Raw genomic sequence first — 26157 nt, 5'->3', positions numbered from 1 at the left:
TTCATTCTTTATTCTTGTGCCTTTCTGTACTTTGCTTTTTCCTTGAAGAGCTCAGGCGCAAATCGTCAGTTATATATCTTAACCTGTTATGGATCCAGCAAGACCGGATGAAGTAAATGCATTTTTGTGCATTTTTACTATAGCCAGTGACTGCAGACTTTCGTGTTTCACTTTCTTTCTCCCGCCCCCCCCCCCCCACCTCGCCCCCCACCACACAAGAAATATAGATCTCCAAATAGACATCAGGTCATCTGCTGCTCCCCATTGTCCATGGCAGATGTATTGTTTGCTGGTAAGGTATGATCACTGAGTTTCAGCATGAGATTTTCAATCCATATTGATCTTGTTTAATGACTAGAAGCTCAAATGAGGCTTTGTTAATATTTTTCCAGAAACCAATTTTTGTGCTTTGTAAAAACTAAATCTCTGTTGCAATTAGCTTTGTGTTAGGGTTCTCTGTTGTTTGGAGGTCACCAATGCAACAAAAAGGTTAATTTGCCGTCTGATTTTAAAATAAACCAAGATCATTTGGATTGTTCAAAAGAGCGATTTTGGCTTATTCCTTCTTGAATTGTAAATGAGTGCAGTCTTCCACTGGCTTTCAGTATATTTACAGAAATGTGCTGTCACCCTCTTTGAAATGTTGGTTACGGTTTGGATTCTATTGCTAATAAGCAGTGTAGAATATTACGTTCTTCTTTCGATCAAAGATCATGCCGCTCTCCCATGTTTGTCAAATACAATGGTAAATGATTCTTATATTCATATACAGGTACACGATCCTTTATCCGGAGGACAGCGTGTTCTGAATTTTGGATTTTACCAGATTTCGGAAAGCCTACCTGAATTGTACTGCCTATCCACCCTCACCCCCTTCCAGTCGCTCTGCAGTCTCCCCCAATGGCTGTCTCCCCCGATTGCCGGTCCCTTGGCCGTCTCCCCCAACCGCGGTCCCTCGGCCGCCGGTCCCCCCAACTGCAGATCCCCACTGGCTGGATTTTGGAACTTTCTGGATTTTAGGTGTCCGAATAAAGGATCGTATACCAGTAATATGTTAGTAGATTAAATAAACAACTTGTGGGTCTGGAGTTTGACTTTGTCCATTGTGATTTAGAATTTTTGCAAATGACAATTGAATTTGCCTCCTATTTGGAAGGAGGTGAATTCTTCAACATGACATTTATGTTTCACACAAAATTTTAAAATTCTAATTTCAGATCCGTGTAGAGTATTTTTTTGCCTGTGATCAGATCTTCTTTGTTGAAAAAGATGTGCTTTGTAAACTACCACATCTACGAACAGAAGGATGTTGGCAATCACTTGAATAATTGGTGACATCACAAGGAACTTTCAACAGGGAAAGCACCAGTCTGTAAAGGCAGAGGTTCTTTGCCCTTGCACCTAAAGACATCTTTCTGAATGCACCGTGGCTGGCTCTGAGGCACTGATTCCAACCCTTCTTGGAATCGCTGCGCTCAATCGCCTGACCTGAATGTACAGCCAGAGCAAGTGGCTGATTAGGGGCGGGCTGATGATGCCATCAGCCCGTGACTCATCTCTCCCTCCATGACCCCCTCAAGGTGTGGAGGCTGGCGGGGGACAGCGGGAGCTGCCAGGGAGGGGGGTGGTCGGTGTGGGCTGTGACAGGCACAATGGACAGCCTCGCCTTCGGGGCATTCTCTGTGGCTCAAAACGCCCTACCCATAATCCCCCATGCAGCTGGAACTGTTCTGCGAATCACAGAGTGGTTCCAACTGCGTGGGGATTATGCTTAGGGAAGACGGCTATTGCTCTGCCATGTATTTATGATCGATGGTGCTAAGGCACCAGTTGCCCCCGCCTCCATCAGCTCTGGAGGGCGCTACGAGCCACCTCTCGATATGAATGGGACGCTGGAGCAGCCTTTTAGGGCTGCTGTCTGAAAAGCAAGTTTTAAGTTTTAGATCTGCTCTTGTAGCTTGTCTCCAGAAGGAGGCCTGATATGAAATTGCCCACAGTTTTGTTACCAGGCTGCTTAGTACTATTTAAATAGCTTGAATAGAGAAGCAAGTAACTCCAGCCATGAAATGGTACTTGAAAGTATGATCTTCAAAACCAAATGAAGTCATGAAAGGTTAATGGTGCATTCTGTATCATGTTGCTTTTTTTTGTGTGAAAGATGATCCTGAAGATCAGAGTAACATTTGAGATCCTTTACATTGAATTAAATTAAATAATTTATGTCAAACAGACAAAAGAGAGAGAGAGAGAGAGAGAGAGAGAGAGAGAGAGAGAGAGAGTTTTAATAGGAACATAAGAATAAAACTTTTCTTTTGCTTTCCAGATTGGGTCCTTGAAAGACTACTACCACTTTTACCATAGTAGGACAATGAAACGATCAACAATTTCTAGTAGAGGGACACACAACTTTATCTCGATGGAACCAAAGGTGCTGGTATTATCATTTCTCTTTCATTTCAATAGAGGTTAAAACCTTGAGTCATGAAGATATGTTGTTTAATAATTAATTAGTAATGTCATACTCGGACATGTTCTGAGATTGTGTGCTGAATTTGGAAGAGTTGACTCATGTTATTTGGTAACTGAAAGGGAACAATGTTGAGGTGTTGATTAGATTTTAAAACCAAAGAAATGTAAAACTCTGGGCTCACACTTACATTGAAATAATGGATAGGATTTGCAAATTCATGGTCTTATCAGCAGATAATTGGGCAAAGATTAGCTCAAAGATTAGTGCAGGTCTAAACTCAATCAAGCCATAAATACCAAATGTATTTTTATTCTTCAGCAACTGTGCACAATGAAAAGTCACTATTTCATCTTCTGTACAAACAGGATCATTCATGTCCTGCTGGCGTTTTTCACTTTTGTGCAAAATTCCTAACTCAAGATAATCATAAATTATGGTGACATTGAACACTGACAACAGTAAATGATATTCAGTGGAGAGATCAATCCTGGAGTTTTAAGCACAAGTGGAAAAATGTAGCACAAAAAAGTCAGAAATTGCATATTTATTAATTTTTTACCTCACTGGGGTATAAATAATAATACTTCAGTACATTGAAATTGCCATTTTATTTCTTAAAATAGTTGCAAATTTTATGATGAAATTGACAGACATATTTGTTTCCCTACTTTTTAATTAAATCAGTCACTTTAGCCTAAATTAAACAAAATTGAAAACTAGGGCAGCAGCTTTTGGATAACAATTCATACCTGTAGATCAGAATCTGCACCCAGGTAAATATTAGACGTACATGTATGCAGCATGGTAACGGGCCCTTTCAGCCCAGGAGCCCATGCTGCCCACCTATACCCAATTGGCTTACAACCCCTAGTATATTTTGAATGGTGGGAAGAAACCAGAGTGCTCAGGAAAAGCACAGACATGGGGAGAACATACAAAGTCCTTACAGACGGTGCGGGATTCAAATCCCGGTCCTGATTGCTGGTGCTGTAATAGCGTTGCACTAACCTCGCAACACAGTAAAACACACAAATCTAAATTTGAGACATTTGCCCAAAAGCACATCTGCGAAGGGGTGGAGATTTAGTTTTCTTCCAACTGAACTATGAGCAAAAGAGTAGGGGTATTATTTTCTAGTAAGATCTCAGAATATCAACCCCATTCTCAAATGAGTACAGGTATTTTTCTCTTGCCGCCTTCTTCATGTCCAGTGATGGCCTGAGCTCCTCCCTGTGCCGTTTCTTCCCTCCTTCCCTACACTTTTTATTCAAATGCCTGCCAGCTTTTTGAAGAAAGGCTGAGGCCTGAAAGGTTGGTTGGTTGTACGTCTTTACCTCCTCCGAATGCTGTGTGACCTGCTGAGTTCCTCCAACCGTGCATCTTGGCACCTGTCAATTCGGCGGGCAGCAACCTCCTTTGAAGAAGACCGCAGAGCCCACCTCACTGACAAAAGACAAAGGAGGAAAAACCCAACACCCAACCCCAACCCACCAATTTTCCCCTGCAACCGCTGCAACCGTGCCTGCCTGTCCCGCATCGGACTTGTCAGTCACCAACGAGCCTGCAGCTGATGTGGACATTACCCCTCCATAAATTTTCGTCCGTGAAGCCAAAGAAACAGGTATTTGGTTAACTGAGAGGTAGAAGACAGTATGGATATGGGATGAGGGTCCCATGTCTCACACCATTCCCATCTGTCTTCCCCTCTCTTTCCTTTCTCAATTCCTGTATCTGGGAATTAATGATCACTAATGTTCTGCCTGGATTTTAGAGCAACACATTTTGCATATACTAGAAAGAGCTCTCTCGGTCTCTCCCCTAGCTCTTCACAGAGCTGACCTCTTCCCAAATCAATTCTCACCTTTCCTCTCTTGCCACCTTCTTCATGTCCAGTGATGGCCTGAGCTCCTCCCTGTGCCATTTCTTCCCTCCTTCACTTTTTATTCAAATGCCTGCCGGCTTTTTGAAGAAAGGCTCAGGCCTGAAAGGAACTGATTTTTTACATATAAAATTCTGGCAGGACTGGACAGAATGGATGCAGATGGGATGTTTCCAAGGATGGGAAAATCCAGAACCTGGGACCATGGTTTGAGGATAATAGGCAAACCATTTAGGACCGAGATGAGGAGGAATTTCTTTACCCAGAGGGTGGTGAATCTGTGGAATTCATTGCCACAGAGGGCAGTAGAGGCAGGTTCATTAAATATACTTAAGAGGGAATTAGATCTATTTCTTCAGTATAAGGGTATTAAAGGTTATGGAGAGAAGGCGGGGACGGGGTACTGAACTTTAAGATCAGCCATGATCTCGTTGAATGGCGGAGCAGGCTCGAAGGGTCGAATGACCTACTCCTGCTCCTATCTTCTATGTTTCTATGTTGTTTGGTTGTATGTCTTTACCTCCTCTGAATGCTGTGTGACCTGCTGAGTTCCTCCAGCATTTTGGTATTTTTAACTGACTGATCATCTTTGCATTTAAAGCATTAATTCCACTTAAAGGTTAATATTCTTGTTCCACATGAGCCTTTCCCGTGATTTCCTGATCTGCTCTTCCATTGCCATCAGTTCCTCCCCATGTTGCGACACTTTTCCATGCAGCTACGGAAATGTAACATTTACCATTTTACCTTTTCATTATCGGGTGAGGGGGGTGGGGGCCTTAAATTCCTTTCAGGTGAAGTGGCGATTGGGTGACGATTCTGTGCAGCACCTATGTTCAATTTGCAGGAGTTTCAATGAGTTTCCTGCTACTTGCCTCGTCACTGCCTCACCCTCACCTTGACCTTTTTGACTGATGTCTCCTGCGTTGCTTTGACAAGCACAATTCAAGCTTGAGGAACAACACCTCATCTTCCCTCATTGTGGCCTTCAAGACTCCTTATTTTAAAACAAGGTAATTAATGCTTTCTGTATCAGAACTGATTTCTGCTTTAGATTGTTCATCCGAAACTGAGTCAGTTTTTCTCACTCCATTATCTCGATTATGACCTGCTGAACATTTCCTGCAGCTGCACACTTCAAGCTTTTACTGGTTCATGCTCTCAAACTGTCCTCATTAACCTGCCAACCATACAACTTCAAATATGACCACCCTACAACAGTCCCATTTTACCTGACCATCAATATGTCCTTTATCCTTGCCTATTATTTTCTCTATCTGATCAGAATCAGGATATATTGTCATGAGGAAGTCATGAAATTCAGTGTTTTGGAGCAGCATCAGAGTGCAAGCATGCATATTATAACCATCTTATGCTATTACTTAAAAAAAAATAGTGCACGAAAAGTAAGGCAGTGTTTTTGGTTTATTGATCATTCAGGAATCTGATGGCAGCAGGGAAGAAGCTGTCCGTGTTCTGTTTAGGCTCTTGTACCTTTTCCCCAATGGTAGCAGTGTGAAGAGAGCATGGTTGGGTGGTGGGGGGGGGGGGGGGGGGGGGGTCCTTTGAGCATAGGCTGCTTTTTTTTTAAGACCTAACATCATGTTGATGTCCTTGATGGAGTGAAGTCTGGTGACTGATGTCGCAGGCCCTGTCAACAACCCTCTGGAGTTTATTCTTGTTTATTCTTGTCCTGTGAGATGGCAACAGTGATGCAACCAGTCAGAATGCTCTCCGTGGTACACCTGTAGAAGATTACAAGAGTCTTCGGGGACATACCAAACCGCCTCTGACACCTCACGACGTATAGCTGCTGGCAAGCCGCCTTTGTGATTGCATCAATATGGAGGCTCTAGGACAGATCCTCAGAAATATTGGCACCCAGGAATTTGAAGTTCTTGATCCTCTCCATTACTAATCCTTTGATGAAGACTGGGTCGTGTGCCCCTAACTTCCTCCTGACATCACAATCATCTCTTTGGTTTTGCTGATATTGAGCGCAACGTTGTCATCGTTACAGCAATCAACGAGCTGATCTATCTCCCTCCTGTATGATTCCTCATTGCCATTTGTGATTCTGCTGACAACTGGTGTCATCGGTAAATATGTAGATGGCATTGGAATTGTACCTGGCCACACAGTTGTAGACCAGTGGGCTAAGCACGCATACTTTGGGTGCGCCTGTGTTGATGTTCAGTGAGGAAGAGACTTTGATTCCAATTTGTCTTCCAATGAGAAAGTCGAGGATCCAGTTGCAGAGTGGGATACCGAGGCCTAGAGTTTGTAGCTTCTTGACCTGCACTGAGGGAATAATGGTATTGAAGGCTGAGCTGTAGTCTATGAAGAGCAGCCCCATGTATGAATTGTTGTTTTTGAGGTAATCCAGAGCTGAGTGGAGAGCCATTGATATTACATCTGCTGTGGAGTGATTGTAACAATAGGGTCCAGATTGTGACAATAGGGTCCAGATCTTTACTTGGGTCCATGTTAAATCTGGCCATGACCAGCCTCAGAAAGCATTTTATCACAGTAAAAGTTAGTGCTACTGGGAAGTAATCGTTGAGGCAGCTCTCAGGTACTGGGATGATTGATGCCCTTTTGAAGCAGGTGGAAACCTCTGACTGCCACAATGAGAGGTTGAAAATGTTTGGCTTTTGCACTCTGTTTCTCTTCCCACTTTTCTCACTCAACTGTTGTTTGATCTGTTGTTTGTTTTCAAAACTGTCTGTTTCAGATTTCCAGCTTCTGCATTTTTTTTAATTTTCAAATTGATTCAGTTTTACAGCGCAGAAAAAGGCCATGCAACCCAATATGTCTTGACAAGCTAGTCCTAGATGCCTGTATTTGGTCCCTATCCTTTCCATGCACATGTCTAATATCTCTTAAATGTACAGTTGTACCAGTTACTAAAGCCCCTTTCACACTTGCATCCCACAAAATTGGCTGTTCAGTGTACCTGGATGGGAATGGGGGTTTGGCTTTTCACACTTGACCGCTCCTAACTGGGACACTGAATGCTTTCACACTTGCAAGGAGCCATCCCAGGGTTAGGACTGTTCTACCTTATACTGGTGACGTCATGACGCATCAAGTGATGGTGAACCCGCCCTAAATCCTGATCAATATATTATGATGTTGTATTTGAACAAAATTAATCATGCTTAATTATAACATAATTAAGCTTTATGTTGCAGCACAGTATGAGCCCTTCAGCTCGTTGTTGTTGTGCCAACCTATATAAATGTTTTTAAGGATTGTGGGAAAGTGTGAGCAATATATAGTAATAGCGGACAATTTTTAAACCGTGTGGGAAAGGTGGTAGTGCTATAGCGTACAATTTATAAACACCGTGGTGGACCTGCCCTCGCAGAATTCCATGCGGCAAAGAAAGGGCTGTGTGCCCGTCTGCATGCTTGGAGCATTCATGGAGAAGTTTCTCTGCCACAGGGCATTCTGGGAAGTCAGGTCTGCCATTGCTTTTTCCCCCCACGGTCATTATAAATTGTGCACTATAGCACTAACAATTTTCCAACGCTGTTTAAAAATTGTCGCTGTTGCTATTTATTGCTCTTTATTCTCCCCCTCCCTGTACTGCGAGTTTCCCACGGCAAAGTTTATACCTTAATTTTAATCTTCCTGCACTTGCGCAAAAACTTGGGTCATTTCAGTCCCACAATGCAATGACCTGTTTCACACTTGCCTGATTGCAACGCTGACGTCTGCAGACACCGGGGATTGTACCGGGGGTCGAGGCTGTCAATCCCTGGCGTGAGATGACGTCATCTTCTGCCAGCGTTTAACTGATTTTTCCTTTAAAGGCCGATTGACGTTTGATTCCTGGGATCACTTGCAAGTATGAAAGGGACTTTAACCCTTCCTCTCTCAGCCTGTTGTTCTGTGTACTCACTAGGATTTGCATGGCAAATGATTTATTTATTGATTACTTACAGCATAGTAACAGACCATTCTAGTTCATGCACCTGTGCCACCAAAATACCTCAAATACAACCCTTTCACATTGTTTTTAAGCGTGAGAGGAAACCGGAACCCAGAGGAAAGCCAAGTTAACATGGGGATGAGAAGCACAAACCTGGAGAAACTCCACAATTAAACAGTGTACTTTATTTAGGAAAAATAAAGATACGTAACCAACGTTTTGGGCTTGAGCCTGATCAAATGTGCTCCTCCCCAGCCCCCACCACCCCCCCCCCCCCCCCACCATTTATATAGGCACCTACCAACATTTTGTCATATCTTGATGTAGGCCTCAAGCTCCAAACATTTGTTGTGTATCTTTATTTTTGCTACATAAAGTACACTTTTAACCTGCTGGGTTTCTCCAGCATTGCGTTTTTACTTCAACCACAGTGTCTGCCAACTTTTGTGTAAAACTCACGACAGATAGTGTTGAATTTTGAACCAGGGTGGTTGGTGCTGTAGTAGTGTTGCACTAACCGTGTCGCCCTCATGATGTCTGTGAAAACTCTCCATTTAAAAACTGTTTGTATTCAAACTTTTCACACTCACCATCAAGTTAGGGCTACTAGTTTTGTATTCTGCTACCCTGGGGGAAAAATACAGACTATTTATTTTATCTCTGGCCTCATGATTTTATTAACCTCAAGGTTCCCCATTTAGCCTCCTAAACTCCCAGCCTCTTCATAATTCAAGCCCAATAATATTATCTAAAAGATTCCAATCTTTCATCATCCAAAAAAAACTCCATCATCCAAAAAAAAGACCAATTTATGATTGATCATTGGTGGGATTTCAAGTTACTGATGTGATCATTTATAATATGTTGAAAATAGGATGTCAATAAAATTAATTTTGAATATTTTCATCCAAATATTAGCATGATCTATTTTGTGTTGGTGTCTGTTTAATGTGTGCAAAATATCCATTGCAAATATGGTAGTTTTAGATGTGGCAACTGTCAGTTCATTTGTTTTCTGCTGTTGACAGAAGGAACAAACAATTCTGCCTGATCAGATGCCAAGTTATATTATCAAGGAGTTTAATCTCAGGACAATATCAGGCAGTGCATTTAATCAATAAGCAGCTGGACATGTGGGAAAGAATATAAAGGATAACTGCTGTATGTTGTTAAAGACTTGGAATGATTTGCTTTGAATGTTTGTTGTGTTCAAGATTGAGTTAGTCTTTTTAAAAAACCTATATATTTCAAAGCATGCCACCCCAAAATCAGCACTTTTGATGATGATGTGTGATTTTTACATTAGTTTGGATATTTTCCAATGTATACCAATTCAGTTGGAACTAATTGGGGGGGGGGGGGTTTAAAAAAAAAAAGAGCTGCTATAATTTCACCCCCCACCAACCCACAGGAAAGGAGGAGAGACCTGTCATTCCTGGTCCCACCTCCTTCATTCAGCGACCAAAGGTTCAGCTTGATATTAAACCTGAATGTATTGTAAAAGAGCTGGAAGATGATAAAGTGTGAATGGAAAGTCCACCTCCTAAGAGGACAAATTTTTTACAAATATGCTCAAGTAATATTTTACACTTAGCAATATTTTCATGTCAATGTAATGTGGAATTGAGTGTAAACAGAATCTGAAGTGTACAATGTCCGTTTAGACACTGACGCACTCGTCAAGTAGAATTGTGGCGTCTTGCCTTGCTGAACAAAGCCATCAGTGAGTTTTATTTTAAATGGTTGATTACAGTTAATGCAATAAGCATTTCTGAAATGGTGGTTCTCTTGATCTTAGTGTTTTAAAATTTGTTGCGATTTTGTACATTTTTTTTACTGGGAATTGTGGCCTAAAATGGTGTCATGCAGCACTATTTTTAAATCGTTCATGTTTGAAAATTAGTCTGGGGAAAGTGATTGTTGAACCTAGGGAAGGAGGATGATCAAAAAATGATCAGAGATAGATTTTCAGAGGGTCTGAAAGGAGCACAGATAATTGGAAACAAAGATTTTTGTGATTTTTGGCATGAGAGGACTAATTGCTTTAGAAGGGTGGAGTTGGTAATAAAGTGCTTCATACAAAAACAAAGATAATAACAATCTTAATGTTTACCTGTATTAATAGTCAGTTACTTGAGTGTGGATAATCAGAAGGACCTTGGAGTGCAAATTCATACATCCCTCAAGGTCGCTGCACAGATTGATAGGATAGTTAAGAAGGTCTGTGGGATGCATTAATGGGGGATTGAATTCAGGAGTAGAGAAGTTGTGTTACAACTCTACCAATCTTTGGTCTTAAAGTATTGTGTTCAGTTCTGGTCACCTCTTTATAGGAAGGATGTGGAAGCTATGGAGATGGTGCAAAGGAGATTTATCAGGATGTTGCCTGGATTGGGAAACAAGTCTTAAGAGGCAAGGTTAGCAGAACTAGGACTTTTCACTTTGGAGTGTAGAAGCAGACTTGATAGAGGTCTACAAGATAATGAGAGGCATAGATAGGGTGTATAGCCAGCATCTGTTTCCATGGGCAGGATCAGCAAATATCAGAGGACATGTGTACAAAGTTAAGGGAGAGAAGTTTAATGGAGACATTAGGGGAAAATTTTCCACATAGTTGTGGATACCTGGAATGCCTTGCCAGGGATAGTGGTGGAAGTTGAAACATTGGGGTTATTTAAGAGACTTTAAGACACAGGAAAAAAGAAAAATAGATGGTTACATGGTCATACTTTTTAAATCAAGGGCTGAATGGCCTGTACGGTGCTGTATTGATTTATGTTAACCTATGAATTGTTCAAAATTGGATATCTGCTAAGCCTTTCCACAGGTCCCAGATTTGAGAGTGCATACCTGACTGGAAAGATTCCATGATCTCTTAATTGCTCCAGCATTGTGTCTGATGGCATGGGCTGCTACCATGCATAAAACTCCAGGACCAAATAGAGGAGAATAGGAGAAATTATTGGGAAATACATCATCACCTTGATGTGACCCTAATCAGCAAAAGATAATACCAAAAGTTTTATATGGGAGAGCATCTAATTTATCAGTAAGATGGTCCATTTCCATTATCCACACATTTAGTTCATGGCTACTCAGTGTTCCTGGTTCATTTGATCGCTTTTTATACTATATCTCAATGTCTTTGGAAACACAATCTAATGCCACAGCAACTTGAATTTATCTGCCTCCCCTTTAATGTAGAAAGCATTTGAGAAAGCTTTGAGGTGGTATCAAACATAATTTGTTGAGTCATACAAGGTGCCATGTGATTTTTAAAAAAAATCTGGTCAAAGAGGTAGATTTTAGGGCAAGGTTAAAGGGCCCAAAGAAAGGTTGTCTTAAAAAAAACTTTCAATTGATCATGGCACACAGACCTTTATTGGGTTGCCATTAAACTTGGCAGAAAATTGTACTTATTGCTTAAGGATGTGCTTTAATTCTCCACCAGAGGATATAATGTCTTTCAATGTGATCCATTTATCATCCTCTCTCAATGTTCAATCTTCCTCAATCTCCAAAGTAACTAATTTAAGCTATATTGCCTGCAGTTTTCAAGGCTGCAATTTCTGCTGTTGGCCTACAACACAAGGCTTGTTTAGAAGCGCGTATAGAATTTTGGAAAGGAAAATTCGCAATGATTTAATTTGTGTACCTTTGAATATTGCCTACATTAATTCGACTGAGTTGATGAAAATCTCTGAACACAGAAAGGTTCTTTTCAGCTGACATCAATCTCAACTCTTCTAAATCACCATAATGTTAAATGAATTCTTGCATTTGAATGTTTACAGTTGACATGATCGATTTGCACTGAATGGGTCAGTACAACTTCTGACATTGGCAGTATTTATTTTAAGTAAGCTTGTTTATGCTGTTGTTGGATTTGTGTCCCTCCTAATACTTTAAAAAAAAATCTCATATGTTGCATATAGTGAAAGCACAGCAGATTCCCAATGAATGATATCCTTGTGTTCTCCGAGAGTTCCAAAAGACTGGAGGAACTATATTTTTGAATCTGGTTGAGAAACTTTCAGATGTTTATGTCTGCAGTTAGCTGATGTATGGAGGGAACCAGCATGCCTTTCAGATAGATTCATCTCATTAAAAGCTAAAATCAATGTCATTAGTGAGAGCTCAGTTCAGTATATAACTTCATAGTATAAATTCAGATAAATCATAACACAATGTTGTGGCTAGCTAAAAAGACTGAAAGATGCATTGATCATTTCCCCTCTCACACTACAATATATTCTACAAATGATCCCTTGTGCAAAGAACACATGAAGATATTAGACTGGATCTGTAAAGGTTTTAAATATTAAAACTATGACTTCATATTTCCACTTGGTTTGAACCTGTTCTTCTTGAATCAGACGGACATGTTGCAATTAGTGATAGAATTAGCAAAAATGGAAAACAAAATTATTGAAAATTTGGCAAAAATTAGCCATCAGAAAAATGTGATAGGTTTTGTATTATGTAGAATAAAAGGATGTAAAATGTTCATTGCTAAAACTAAACCATTCTTGGCACTGGTTGTAATATAACATGTGTATGTTGACTGCCAAGAATCTGGCAGGAAGTCTACTGGTCTGGTCTTTTAAAGCAGTTTAAGCCAACAAATTCATTAATCAAAACTTCCTGGTACTCTTGTGGAACCTCTCTCCTCTGGACTATTACACATATTTCCTTTCGCAAGTGAATTGTACGCGCAAATATTTGGAAGGTTTTCAGTATTCTAAGAAGTACTTGTTAGTACTTTGCTTCGGGGGGGAGGGGGAGAGTTGTTTTGTAATCAAATCTTTATTGCTTCTGTTCACAGAAAGTGGATTCATTCCTACACATTGCCTCCATTGGCTGCTTGTTCTTTTTAAACCCCTCAGCCCACAGGTCTCTATTTGAAAGTCAGCATGTTGCACATGCTGGGATTCTTAAGTTTTTTTTAAAAAGAGGTTGAAAACAACAAGCCAAGCAGCATCTGTGGAAAAAGAAACAATTCCTGAAGTTTGAGGACTGGCCATTGGAACTGTGGTGGAGTACTGGGTTCTGAAGGGTCTGGGATGGTTGTTTCTTTTTCCACAGATGTTGCATGCATTTTATGTTTTATGGCCTCTTGTCCTGAATACTTAAAACATAGGACAGGCCCTTCAACCCACCATGTCTGTGCTGAACATGACATATTAAAGTAAATCCCTTCTGCTTGCACATCATTGATATTCTTCCCCCCCACCCCACCCCAAATTCCTTGCATATGTTTACCTACATCCCCTTTAAATGTTACTTTTTGGAAATACTTTAATTCTTTGTAATGTTGGAAAGCTTTTTGTATGGTAACAGATTTTGTTGCATTAAAATTGTTGGTCTCCTGTGCAATGCTGTTAATTCCAAGGCTATGTTGGCTTTATCTTTCTCTGGGAGCCCAGCCGTAACACTTCAGTGTTATCCAGTACAGCACAAGTGCTGCCTCCATGAATGGTCAGCTGCTTTGTTGTTCAGACTTTGGCTGTCTAAGGGCTTTTAGACTATTGAATGTTTCTTGATGTCATTGACGTAGGATCATCAACACTTGGAAAATGTAAAAGAAAGCTCATAACATTTAATTTCACTCATTAAAAATAATCTTCTGCCAGAAATTAATGCTACTTTTAAACAAAAACCTTGCTTGTTATTCTCACGTTTAATTTGGTATTTGGAGACCCCAGCATCTGCAGTTTTCTTGTTCACACCCTATGTTCATATAAAAAGAAAATAAATTTAACAAATACGAAAAACAGTTGAAAAAATATTCACATTTGGTTGTAGTTCAAAAATTATGCTGAGCTCCTAGTGTGGACAGATCTTTGGTGATCTTAAATAGAGTTGAAGGAAGATGACACAGTTACTTAAAATTAATGATCCTGTCTCAGGATATCACTGCAGAAGTTCCAAGGGGCAATGGCCTAGGATCAGTCATTTCCATTGCATAGTGTTCCACATCTGACAAACTAGAGCTACGATGAGAATTCATTGTCATATACATAATTACTCTATAATGCATAAATTCTTATTTGCTGCAGCCAAATAAGTATGCAAGATAATTACATAGTAGAAATTACTATAATATACTAAGGCAGGGAAAAAAATGAGCAATATGAAATGATGGGTTGCAAATATTCAGTTGGAGTTAATGCAGGAAAACAAAATCAAGTTCCTGTATCTTTTTGTAGCTCTGGGGTAATTCAGAGTTAGGGTAGTGTGGGAAGGTTCAAGACTCTTAACAGGTGTTCAATTTAAAAACTGTTCTTGAACCTGAAGTTGCTGCACATCAGGCTTCAGTACTTTTTCCTGAGGGTAGCAGTGAGAAGGAATTGTAGACCTTTTATGATGGCCGCCTTTTAAAAATTTTAAAAATATTTTTCACACTATGAACCATATTGACCAAAATACACACAAACATTTCCCTCTTGAATATACACTGTCATTTTCTCCCTTTTCCCCCTCCCTTCCCTCCCTCCTTCCCACCCCCCCCCTCCCCACCCACTAAACGTTCAGCATATAGAATACATTAAATCCATTAAACAATGTCATCACACAATGAAAATAAATAAGAAAATTGTGTCATCTACTTTTACACACTGGGTCAGTTCACTTCGTCTTCTCATTCTGTCATTTTAGGGGTGGAGGTCCGCGGTAGGACCTCTCTGTTGTGTTCCATGTACGGTTCCCAAATTTGTTCGACTACTGTGATGTTATTTCTTAAATTATATGTTATTTGTTATTTTTTCCATTTATTCATTTCTATGTACCATTGCTGTATTCTCAGGCTATCTTCTGATTTCCAGGTTGACATTATACATTTTTTTGCTACAGCTAAGGCTATCATAATAATTTTTTTTTGTGCTTCATCCAAATCGAGGCCAAGTTCTTTACTTCTTATATTACTTAGAAGAAAGATCTCTGGATTTTTTGGTATGTTATTTTTTGTGATTTTATTTAATATCTGATTTAGATCTTCCCAAAACTTTTCCACTTTCTCACGTGCCCAAATTGCATGTACTGTTGTTCCCGTTTCCTTCTTGCAGCGAAAACATCTATCTGATACTGTTGGGTCCCATTTATTTAACTTTTGGGGTGTGGTGTATAGCCTGTGTAACCAATTATATTGTATCATGCATAACCTCATGTTTATTGTATTTCTCATAGTTCCGGAGCATAGCTTTTCCCATGTTTCATTCTTTATCTTTATGTTTAGATCTTGTTCCCACTTTTGTTTGGGTTTACAGCTTAATTCATTGTTCTCTTTCTCTTACAGTTTGATGTACATGTTTGTTATAAATCTTTTAATTATCATTGTGTCTGTAATCACATATTCAAAACTACTTCCTTCTGGTAACCTCAGCCTGCTTCCCAATTTGTCCTTCAAGTAGATTTTCAGTTGGTGGTATGCAAACATTGTACCGTGAGTTATACCATATTTATACTTCATTTGTTCATAAGATAATAATTTATTTCTCCAAAAAAACAATTTTCTATTATTTTTATCCCTTTTCTCTCCCATTCTCTAAAGGAAAGGTTATCTATTATGAAAGGGATTAGTTGATTTTGCGTCAATATTAATTTTGGTAGTTGGTAATTTGTTTTTTTCCTTCCTACGTGAATCTTCTTCCAAATGTTTTGCAGCTGGTGCAGTACTGGTGAATTCCTATGTTGCACCAGCTTGATGGCTGCCTTCTTGAGACAACATCTCACATGGATGTTTTCAATGGATAGGAGATTGGTGCCCATGATGGACTTGGATAGATTTGCCACTTTCTGTATCCTTCTACGTTCCTGGGCATTCTCATTTCCAAACCAGACCATGATGCAACCAATTGGGATACTTTCCATCACACACCTGTAGAAGTTCCATAGAGTATTTGATGATTTGCCAAATTTTCCTCAGATTTCTTAGAAAGGTGCTTCTCCCATGATTGCCTTGATGTGCTGGCACCAGGAGAACTCCCTTGACTTTAAGGTACTAACCTCTGCACTCCCATCCCATTAATGAAATAATTTAGGCCAGTCAAGGAGACAAGATTCAGATGACATTAGGAAGTGAAGTGCAAAGTGCCAGGGATGATCAGAAGAGGGACTGAGAGGCTATCCAGTGGCATTCATTGGATTTGCGAATACCAAGTCAAGTATATGATCGATGATGACTCCAATAGACCAGCCGCAAGGGCAAGTTAGAATCTATGCATCATCCTGAGAGTGACGTGCCTCTCATCACTCAAAGGCTCTTCTACTGTTTGGAAGATGCGTGTCTGAAGTGAAATGGCACTTCCTTGGATGAATGGAGTTCCAACAACATTTGAGAAGCTTAACATTGAGCACCGAAAGGTAACCTTGATTAATGTGGGCACATACAAAATAGATCACATTTACATACCAATCCACCACCACACAATATCTTGAACCTTTTATTTTTTTAAAAACATCACCTTGAACAACTGCAAATGATGGTAATCCTTGTGCATGCCTTTTGTTAAGTTTATTGTCACCTGATTGCACCAGTGCAACCTGACTAAACAGCATTCTCTGATCCTCTGTGCAGGACACACAATCAGATACAACACACCTAAAGACAAACCATACAAATGCAGGATGTGTATGAATATTGTTTTGTAAATAGGAGAGTCTGGGCTGGTTAGTGTGAGCAGTTCCTTTGATCATTCAGCATTCTCACTGTCCATGGGAAGAAGCTGTTCCTCAGTCTGGTGGGTGTCAGGTCTGATAATCCTGTATCTCAATCCTGCATCTCTTTCCTCTATCTGTGTGCCAGCTTCACTGGAGGCATCAATTAGTCCCTTTATCCTTTGCCTTGCAAAATTTTCCATTGTATGTGATGTTTCACAAAACCATCAACATGATGCAGGGAATCCATTAGAATCCAGGCAGCAGAGACAAAGGAGGTTAAAAGATGTCTAGATTCAACTTCTAAAGAAGATCTTTTTAAAAAAACACTATTGATTGGCCATACTTGTGTCTGATGATGTGACATATGGTGCTAGGTTTCATTTGTATGCATGTTCAAATGGTTATATTTGTAGATCAATCTGAACAATGAATGTTTTAAGATTCTGTTGAAGCTGAGGCAGATCATCACGTCAAAGCCTAATCCTGATTGCTTGACTGATGCACTTTCTGGAAGGAATGATGTGAAGTAACATCTGGACACTTGCTGGGTATTTTTGTCTTGGCTCTTCAGTAGAGGTTTATTTGAACGAAATTCAAATGCTGTTGTTCCTGTGCTTTTAACATCACCCAATAATGCTTCGTGACGGCAATCATATTTCCTTCAGTTGAAACTTGGGATACTGTCGTGGTAACTGCCTAAAGTAATACTGGGTAAACATTGATCCACGTGCTTATTATAAACATTCACAGTAACTGGAAAGTAATCCCAGCAAATCAATTTTAACATGCATTTCATGTCTGCGAAGAGTGTTCTGTGAAATGTAGGTATAATTCTTCTGTTGAGTCAGTTTAGCTTACTTTGTGCAGTTCCTTGACTTTTGTCCAACATTGAATTCTTGCTGCTTGCAAACTATCTGGAAGTGTTGGATATGATTGGTCTGCTCTTGTGATCCCTGCCCAGGTTAAATTGCAGCTTATAACACTTTACCTGGCTGGTTGTCAAGCCAAGGTGCAAGGGATTCCCCACTTTTTTTTACACACCAACATTGACCAACAGCCAATGAATAAACATGAGCCTGGTATGTGGTGTACTGCCTTTCTTGGATCTCTTTCTAAGACGTGTGTTTCAGCGGTATGGGGGAGGAGGGAGGTCTTGAATAAAGGGACATAGTTACTAGATAAGGAGCCACACCTTTCAATTGGAGGTGTGAAGAAATTTTGCAGTGGTGAATCTCTGGAATTCTTTTCCCCTGAGGGTTGTGGAGGTGAGATCATTGGAAACTGCAGGATGATACCTTTTTGATCGTCTGGAGAATGGAGTGTTGTGGGGACTGGCCCAGAGAGGTGCGAGGCCACTATAGAACAGCCTGATTGAGTGACAAGGCAGGTTTGAGAAGCTGGGTGGCCTTCACCTGCTGCTCCTACAGTATTTTAAATGTACTGAATTGTACCTGTGATTAACCAGTAATATAAAACAAAATTGAGTTAGAAAATACACATTGAATTTGTTGTTTTTGTTCTGATGTTTAATATAGTTTTAAAATTTCTACTACTTATTACTGTGCAATCAGGATTAGGCTTTGATGTGATGATCTGCCTCAGCTTCAACAGAATCTTTTCTAAATTTGCACTCTGATGTTATGAGTTTCTTCAGCAACTGCTTCTCTACCTGCCTTATGCAGTCACTTTGTAAGTCTTTGAGGACCATTTGTTTAGTCCTCTTTATTTGTGTGAAGATCCATGTTGCATTTGATTGGACAGGTTAAGTGATGTTGGCTGCATTTCATTGCTGTCTCATTCCATCCTTGCGCTGCTCACTGCTCTTTAGTCCTGGATTAGGAGCACTCTCCTGTTCAGCAACTGGCTTGAAGTTTTAAAAACAGGGCATCAGTGAACAAAGCAGATATCACATTAAAAAATAAATTAAAAGTATCCAAAAGAAAAGAAAATGGCTAACTATTTAAACTATTGTGCTATACCCAAATAGGTTGAAACATGTTAAAATAGAAGCTGAAATATCTTTAATTTTTGATGTATTTGTCTTTTATAATTTTGCAAATACGGAATTTTGGAATAATTGAAAGTAAGAACTATCGAACAGTAATTCAGACTTGATCCTAATTAAAAGTGATAATGTGTCAATAAATCAATTTAACAATTTTGGTTACAGGGAAAATTAATGTTGCATCAATTTATGGATTGCACTCAAGAACTCTGCAGCACAACACCCCATAGTGAGGTATAGAATATCTGACTTGTAGATTTGTTTAAATCCCCATTTGAGTATTGAAGTTTCTATGTGAACTCTCCCATTATAATGGTATTCACTGATAACCCACTTTCATTAAACGTGAATTATATGACTTCAAAAATATCGTCAGTAAGTTTGGACTGTTTGCTTCTTCAAATACATATTTGGCATCAAATTTATCAAGTTCTATTAATAGCTTTTTTTTCAAAAAGTGTCCAGATTTTTGCCACGAAATTATGCAAAACTCCATTGACAGAAATTTGAGGCAGAGAATACTCATGAATTCAGGGTTTTAGTACTCAAGTAGTGAATTTTCAATTACTTACATGCAGAATTGTTGCATTTTCAAAAGAATTTCAGCCTCTAGTTGTCTGGCCAAGCATTCATCTGCTCTTTTAAACAAGCAAAATGTGTTCAATGGGGAAAATGGAAACTGAGGATATTTCAATAGCGTGAGATGAATAAATATTGTTAGAATGTGTGTGGAGCATAAACATAGATCAGTTGAGCTGAACACTGCAAGTTCTGCATTTCAATCCTTGGGGAGTTTTTTCCTGTGAACTCTGATCCTATCTAACAACTGGTTAATGCTGCAGGTAAAGTGCCAAAGAGAAATCACATTTTTTTAAGATGAAATCCTCCTTGCCTTAAGAAAATGAGATGATCTGAGGTAATGTTGGAGAAATAGTAAGGATAGAGAGAAATGAAGCTCTGTAGATATCATCATTAACTTTTGAAATCTGAAAAAAAAATATTTAAAATTTGGAAATGAATGATCCATTTTTAGTCCTCGATTATATTTTATAGCAAATTACATTCTGGGAGGAGGCGAGGAAGGATATTTACATTTCTGCTCCATTTGGCAAATCTGGCCTGTCTTTATTCAACAACCAAAGTATTTCAGTATGGACAACAGAGTGAAGTGATTATGGGAAATACCTTATTTAACTGGCGTTGATGGGAAAAACTTAGCCAGTGGTTTTGGTTTGAAGTAAAATGTTCAGTTTTGTCATCAAATGGTGATATAATTTAGAAACTAATGTATATGAAAATTATGCATTGTAATGAACATACCAGCTCAAAACTGGTCTTTGTGACCAAAATCATCTTTCTAATTATTATGGTACGACATTTAAAAATAAATTGTGTTTGATTATTGTTGAATGTTAAGCTTCTTTCAATCTTTCACTTTTGCGGGAGTTTGTATTAAGTTTTAATCTGCTCGATAGTCTCAACTGATGGTTACACAAATTCTTTTCCAATCCATCATTTGTCTGTATGTGCTATGTGTGTTTGTGGTGTTTTGCACCAAGGACCAGAGAACACTATTTTGTTGGGTTATACTTGTTTTTTTATTTAATTTTTATTTAAGGCAATGGCCAACAAGTGTACCATCATTTGATATTAAAGTTAGTTGAATTGTGAGTCCAGCTCTTGCTTGTAGAAGATGTGACTTAGAGCTGGTTAAGGTAACACAAAAACTGTGTCTTGGCCCCTGGCTTAGGCTAACAAACTGGAAAGATGGATTTAAAGCATTGTGGATGCTGGTGTCTGGCATATGCGTACGTTCTCTATGTAGCGGCTTGGACAATGTTGATTCATAGAGTCAATATAATACAAGAAATGGCCTAAGCTTTTAATGAAATGATCCCCTCCTTATTAGCCTTGGTTAATCAATAATATTTATATGCCTACATTTTTCTTGGTGGAACTATAGAACCTGAAGTACACAAAGTGAAGCTATTCCACCAATAGGAGCTGTACTGATATCTAGAGAGAATGGTTCCACATGTTGAACCTAGTGGTACAATATGAATCCACTGGCCTTTCTCCATCATTCAGCATTCTTTAGCTTTTTTTTTGAGAAATCTGATTTTTATTTTATTATTGCTAATTCTAATTCACTTCATAGTTTATTCTTACTTATTCTTTTTTTTTAAATTTTTTATTTTTCACACCATAAATCACATTAGCCATGATATACACTTTTTCTTTTTCACACATATACAGTGACTTTTTCTCCACCCCCCCTCCCTCCTCCCAAGCCACCCCCCCACCCCCCCCCTCATCCATTTTAGGTATACAATCTAGGTTGCATTAAGCCAGTCAGACAATGTTGTCATTCAACAAAAATACACCAGAAATTCTACTGAGTCCATTCTTTTCTTTCCTTCTCCTTCCATCAACTTAGGTAATGTTTGTCCCCGGTAGGTTTTTGCTATTGTATTTAATGTAAGGCTCCCATACTTGTTCGAATATTTCAATATTATTTCTTAAACTATATGTTATTTTTTTTTTCTAATGGAATACATTTATTCATTTCTATATACCATTGTTGTATTTTCAAATTGTCTTCCAATTTCCAGGTTGACATAGTACATTTTTTTGCTACGGCTAGGGCTATCTTAACAAATCTTTTTTGTGCATCCTAATGGCACATTTTTGCTAATTAGTATAGCCACTCCTCTTGCTTTTGAATTATACGATGCTGCTGTTACATGTCCTACCCAATCTCTCTTTAATTTCTTGTGCTCCAATGAAGTTAAGTGTGTTTCTTGGGCAAATGCTATATCAATTTTTTTCCTTTTTCAGTAAATTTAGTAGTTTCTTCCTTTTAATTTGGTTATGTATTCCATTAATATTTAAAGTCATATAGTTCAGCGTAGCCATTTTATATTTTGTTTATCTTCTCTTTCCGTTTTTCCATCATTACCTTTCCTCCTTTTCCATTTCTGTTTTCTTATTTTCAACTCTTTATAAGACAACATTCCTACAACATCCAACATTTTCCTTATTCTCCTATTTCTATCTTCTTTATCCCCAATCTCCCCTTCCCCTCCTGAGTTGTCCTTTAATTCTTACTTATTCTTAAGACATTTTGCAACTTTCAATCTTTCCTTCTAAGGAGAAAACCACTTTACTTCACTCTTTCTATGTAACTGAAGTTTTTCATCCATTCAACTAAATCTTATTAAGCTTTGGATTTCTTGAAGAGTAGTGACTGGAATTGACAACAATAATGAGGGTTTTGTAAGTCTTTTGTGTAAATTCTACTAATAAAAGCCAATGGACTTTATCAACTCGCTTTTCCATCTTGAGTGACGTATGTGAAACCCATTCTCTCTCCCCACACCAGATTAAGATTAATGTATTTTGGTTTGGCAATCATGTTATCCTTCCAAAATCCATTAACCTTTCTCTTTCTGTGTAAGTAGAGTGTCATACAAGTGAAGAAGAAAAACTGAAACTCCTATGTCCATAGGTTCTCTATCAAGAATATTGCAGCAGAAATGCTTTTTTTTGCTATCTGACTGCAACAAGGCTGTCTCCCTTTTTAGTTGCTATGGGCTAGCTAAGGTTTGATTATTTTGGCTTAAATCTAAGCTAGATATTTAAAATGTCTTGTGATGTGGCCTCATGTTGTAGTAGCTTGGCTTATACTGCTAAAGTTGATGTGGATTTTTATCAGAAAAATGTTTGTTGTTCAATATTCCTGGCATTAGGGTATTAAGTTCTTCAGTCATTTGACTTGAAAAGTACTTAATTACGGTTGCAATATAGCAACCACTCTGCTATAGGTGGTTGGAAGGTTCAGTGTTAAGCATCATCAATACTCACAAAAGGCTGATCTGAAACTATCAAGCTTTTATTAACTAAAGACAGGAATGACCATCAACCTCATTGACTATCGAAGCAAACAGAAAGTGGAACATGCAAGGGGTAGGATCGGCCACGGGACGCATATCTAGCCAGCAGCAGCCAATCATGTTATAACAGTGGTTTACCATATTCACCCCTCTGTTTTAAGAAAGAAGAGTTCTGTGGGGTGAGAAAGAAGAGGTGACACAACTCGCGCGCTCACTCTCTCTCTCTCTCTCTCTCTCTCTCTCTCTCTCTCTCTCTCTCTCTCTCTCTCTCTCTCTCTCTCTCTCTCTCTCTCTCTCTCTCTCTACATTCACAGGTTAAGTTTATCAAGGGGTCTCTGCTGCAGTGAGCAACGTGGCAATGGTTGGGGTACTGGTTAACAGCATCTTGTGAAGTTGGCCCATTAACAGTTTGTAAAGGGGTGGGGACAGACTGGGTGGTGGGGGAGTGTGGAAGTTGGTTTACCGTTGGTGACAACAGTAGTTAGGGGTTAGCTGCAGGTTCTGGAACCTTTAAGTTGGAGGGGTTGTCTGTTGAAGGTCAGTGATGGCTGGGGAGGCCACCAATGGAGCAAGGTCTGGGATCGAGATTGTGTCTTCGTGCCCATCAAGAAGGCAAAGTGGGCATACTGAGGGTTCACGTGGAGAAGGCAGACCAACATGACCAGCGGATCAGTCTTAGATTGCCTGACATGCTTCTGGAGCAGAACTGATCCTGGAGAGGTAAGCCAGGCAGGTAGCATTGTCGCTGATTCAGACTTCCTAGGGAAAGCAAGCAGCCATTTGTGAGGGGTGTTGTTGGTGGATGTACATAAAAGTGACTGGATGGAGTGGGAAGACATCTTGCCATTGGGAGACAGGCAGACCCAATGACTTCAGTGCCAGGAGGATGGCCTTCCATTCTGTTGTGTTTTCCCTTTCTATTTGCCCATGATTGTAGTTGGTGGTCCTGCTCATGGTGCTGCCCTGGCCAGTGGGTACTGCTACAACTTGTCTCTCATGAATGATGTACCATGGTCACTGTGGATAAAACCAGGGTGTCCAAAGAGCATGTAGGTATTTTGGAGGTCCTTGATAACTGTGCCCATGTCTGGGCAAAGTGGAAATGGGAGATATTCTGGTTGGATGAGGGGAGGGGTCCCTTGAAATCAATACTGAGATGCTTGAAGGGGTGGGTAGCCTTAAATCTGATGCATTTGTCTGGCCAGTAGAATTGGGGTTTTCATTTGGCACAGTTTTTAGTTATTGTCCTGATTTCCTCAACGGAGTATGGTAAATTCTGAGATTTGATAAAATGGAAAAACCCGAGTAACTCTGGGGTGGCGAATGTCATTGTGGAGAGCCTATGTAGTCTGTCCATTTGAACACTAGCACAAGTTCTTTGGGAAAGAGTGTCCGGGGGCTCGTTAAGTTTGCCAGTAGAGAATGTCGTAATTGTAAGAGTACAGTTTGATTCTCCACCTGAGGGACTTACCATTCTCAATTTTGCCTCTTTGCTTATTATTAAACATGAATGCTACCGCTCACTGATCTGTGAGGAGGGTGAATAGTTTCCCTGTGAGATCGTGCGTCCAATGGCATACTGCCTCCACGATGGCCTGGGGCGCCTCCTTGATGTAGGAATGGTGAATTTCAGGGCCTTGGAAGGTTTATGAGAAGAAGGCAATGGGTCTGCCCACTTGATTGAGTGTGGAAGCCAGATGCATTGCTCTCCACTTGGAATGGTGTGGACACGTCTATGACTCTCAAGGTTGCCTTGTTAATGTTGTCTTTGATGCTGTTGAAAGTGGCTGGGCTTCTTTTGGCAGAGGAAATGTGGTAGCTCTGACCAATGGGTAAATCTTGCCCACATAGTTAGGGGCCCATTGAGATTAGTATGAGAAGAACCTGAGGGATCTCTTCAGAGCTTTGCGGGTATGTGGTAGGGGTAAACTCCATCAGCGGATGCATGTGCAGCCAACTATGGCTAGTCGTGCTGTCTGGTGCACATACTTATCCTCGTTATAAGTAAGGTTCATGTAACTTGCGGAGATTCACATCATGACTTTGCAGGTTGTGGCCACAGGTAGTAACGTTATCTAGATATGGGAAGGTAGCCTATAGTTCATAGCGGTCCACCATGCGGCCCATCTCCTGTTGGAAGACCGTGACCCCATTTGTGCCACCAGAAGGGACCTGGAGGAAGTGATAGAGATGGTCATCTAGGTGGATTTGGAGCTGGTGGTATGCTGACTTCAGGTCATTTGTGGAAAATACACAATATTACACAGTCTGGTTGTCCATGTTGGATATGTGGGAAGTGGGTAAGCATCGAGCAGCATATACTGGTTGATGGTCAGGCTGCAGTCTACGACCATCCTATTCTTACCCCTGTTCTTCACCACAAACCATCTGGCTGGGCCATCCAAGGGCTATTACTAACCTTGATGATGCCTTTGCCCAATAAGGGCTAAACCTCTGCTTTAATGGAACACCCCATCAGCGGCACAGTACCATCTACTCCTGGTGGCCACTGGCTTGCAATCAGTGGTGAGGTTGGTGAACAGCAGAGGATGGCAACCTTGAGGGTTGAGAGACCACTCATTGCCTGCAGGGACCATCTGTGAACTGTTCATTGCAATGAGGGATGGAGGGGCCCATTGAAATGTAGCGACTTTCTGAAGTTGGCACTGGAAATCCAGCCCCAGTAGCAAGGGGGAACAGAATTGTGGCATAACAAGCAGTCTGAAGCATTTGTACACTAAACCCCCAAGGTGATTGCTATGTATGATTTGGAAGCTAGTGATACCTCATGTTTGGCAGACCATGCTCTAAGGGACAGACATTTAGAGGTATCAGCATGTGCAATACATTCTGTACTCCCAGTATATTGAATATACAGTTGATATCGTGCCCATTTACCTGGACATCCATCATGGACCTGGCGAGTTTGTGCAGGGCTTCCTGTTTCAGGGTAATGGAGGACAGCATGGATACATTAGCCAAGTCTGATGGATTCTCCAGCACCTGAGATATCTGCCCTTGGCCCCAGGATGGCCAGCCTTGACCCTGCAAAGTATTGTATACCTGGGAAGATGGCCTTTGGCATGCAGAACAAAATGGTGGCCTGCATGATCCACACATGGTGTCACTGGAGTGCAGGGGAGATTGGCCTTGTCTGCACGTGGTGCTGTCAGATTTTGCAGATGGTTTGGACTGGCAAACTTTTTCCAGCACTTGGAGCACACTATATCCTTGGCAGGGCAGCATTTCCTTGGATGCTGATCCTGCCTCCAAAAGTAGCACTTGGAGAGATCTCCTGTCATGGAGTCCGAGGTC

At 40.1% G+C, this 26157-nt stretch overlaps 1 protein-coding gene across 7 annotated transcripts in view; it reads left to right on the top strand.

Moving 5' to 3' along the window:
- pcsk5b (proprotein convertase subtilisin/kexin type 5b) overlaps positions 1-26157 on the top strand; it is a 430761-nt gene that overhangs the window by 28331 nt on the left and 376273 nt on the right. For 6 of the 7 annotated variants that reach the window (XM_069930561.1, XM_069930563.1, XM_069930577.1 and 3 more), the window contains exon 2: positions 2324-2428. In XM_069930561.1, coding sequence (XP_069786662.1) covers positions 2324-2428 — 105 coding nt within the window. Of the gene's footprint in view, positions 1-2323; positions 2429-5273; positions 5363-26157 lie in introns of those variants that run through there. The other variant, XM_069930567.1, reaches the window with a different exon arrangement.

The sequence above is a fragment of the Narcine bancroftii genome, chromosome 1, assembly GCF_036971445.1.
Source record: "Narcine bancroftii isolate sNarBan1 chromosome 1, sNarBan1.hap1, whole genome shotgun sequence".
NCBI classification, from domain to species: Eukaryota; Metazoa; Chordata; class Chondrichthyes; order Torpediniformes; family Narcinidae; genus Narcine; species Narcine bancroftii.
The sequence above is the reverse complement of the archived record's forward strand: the minus strand, read 5'-3'. Positions and strand labels throughout refer to the sequence as shown.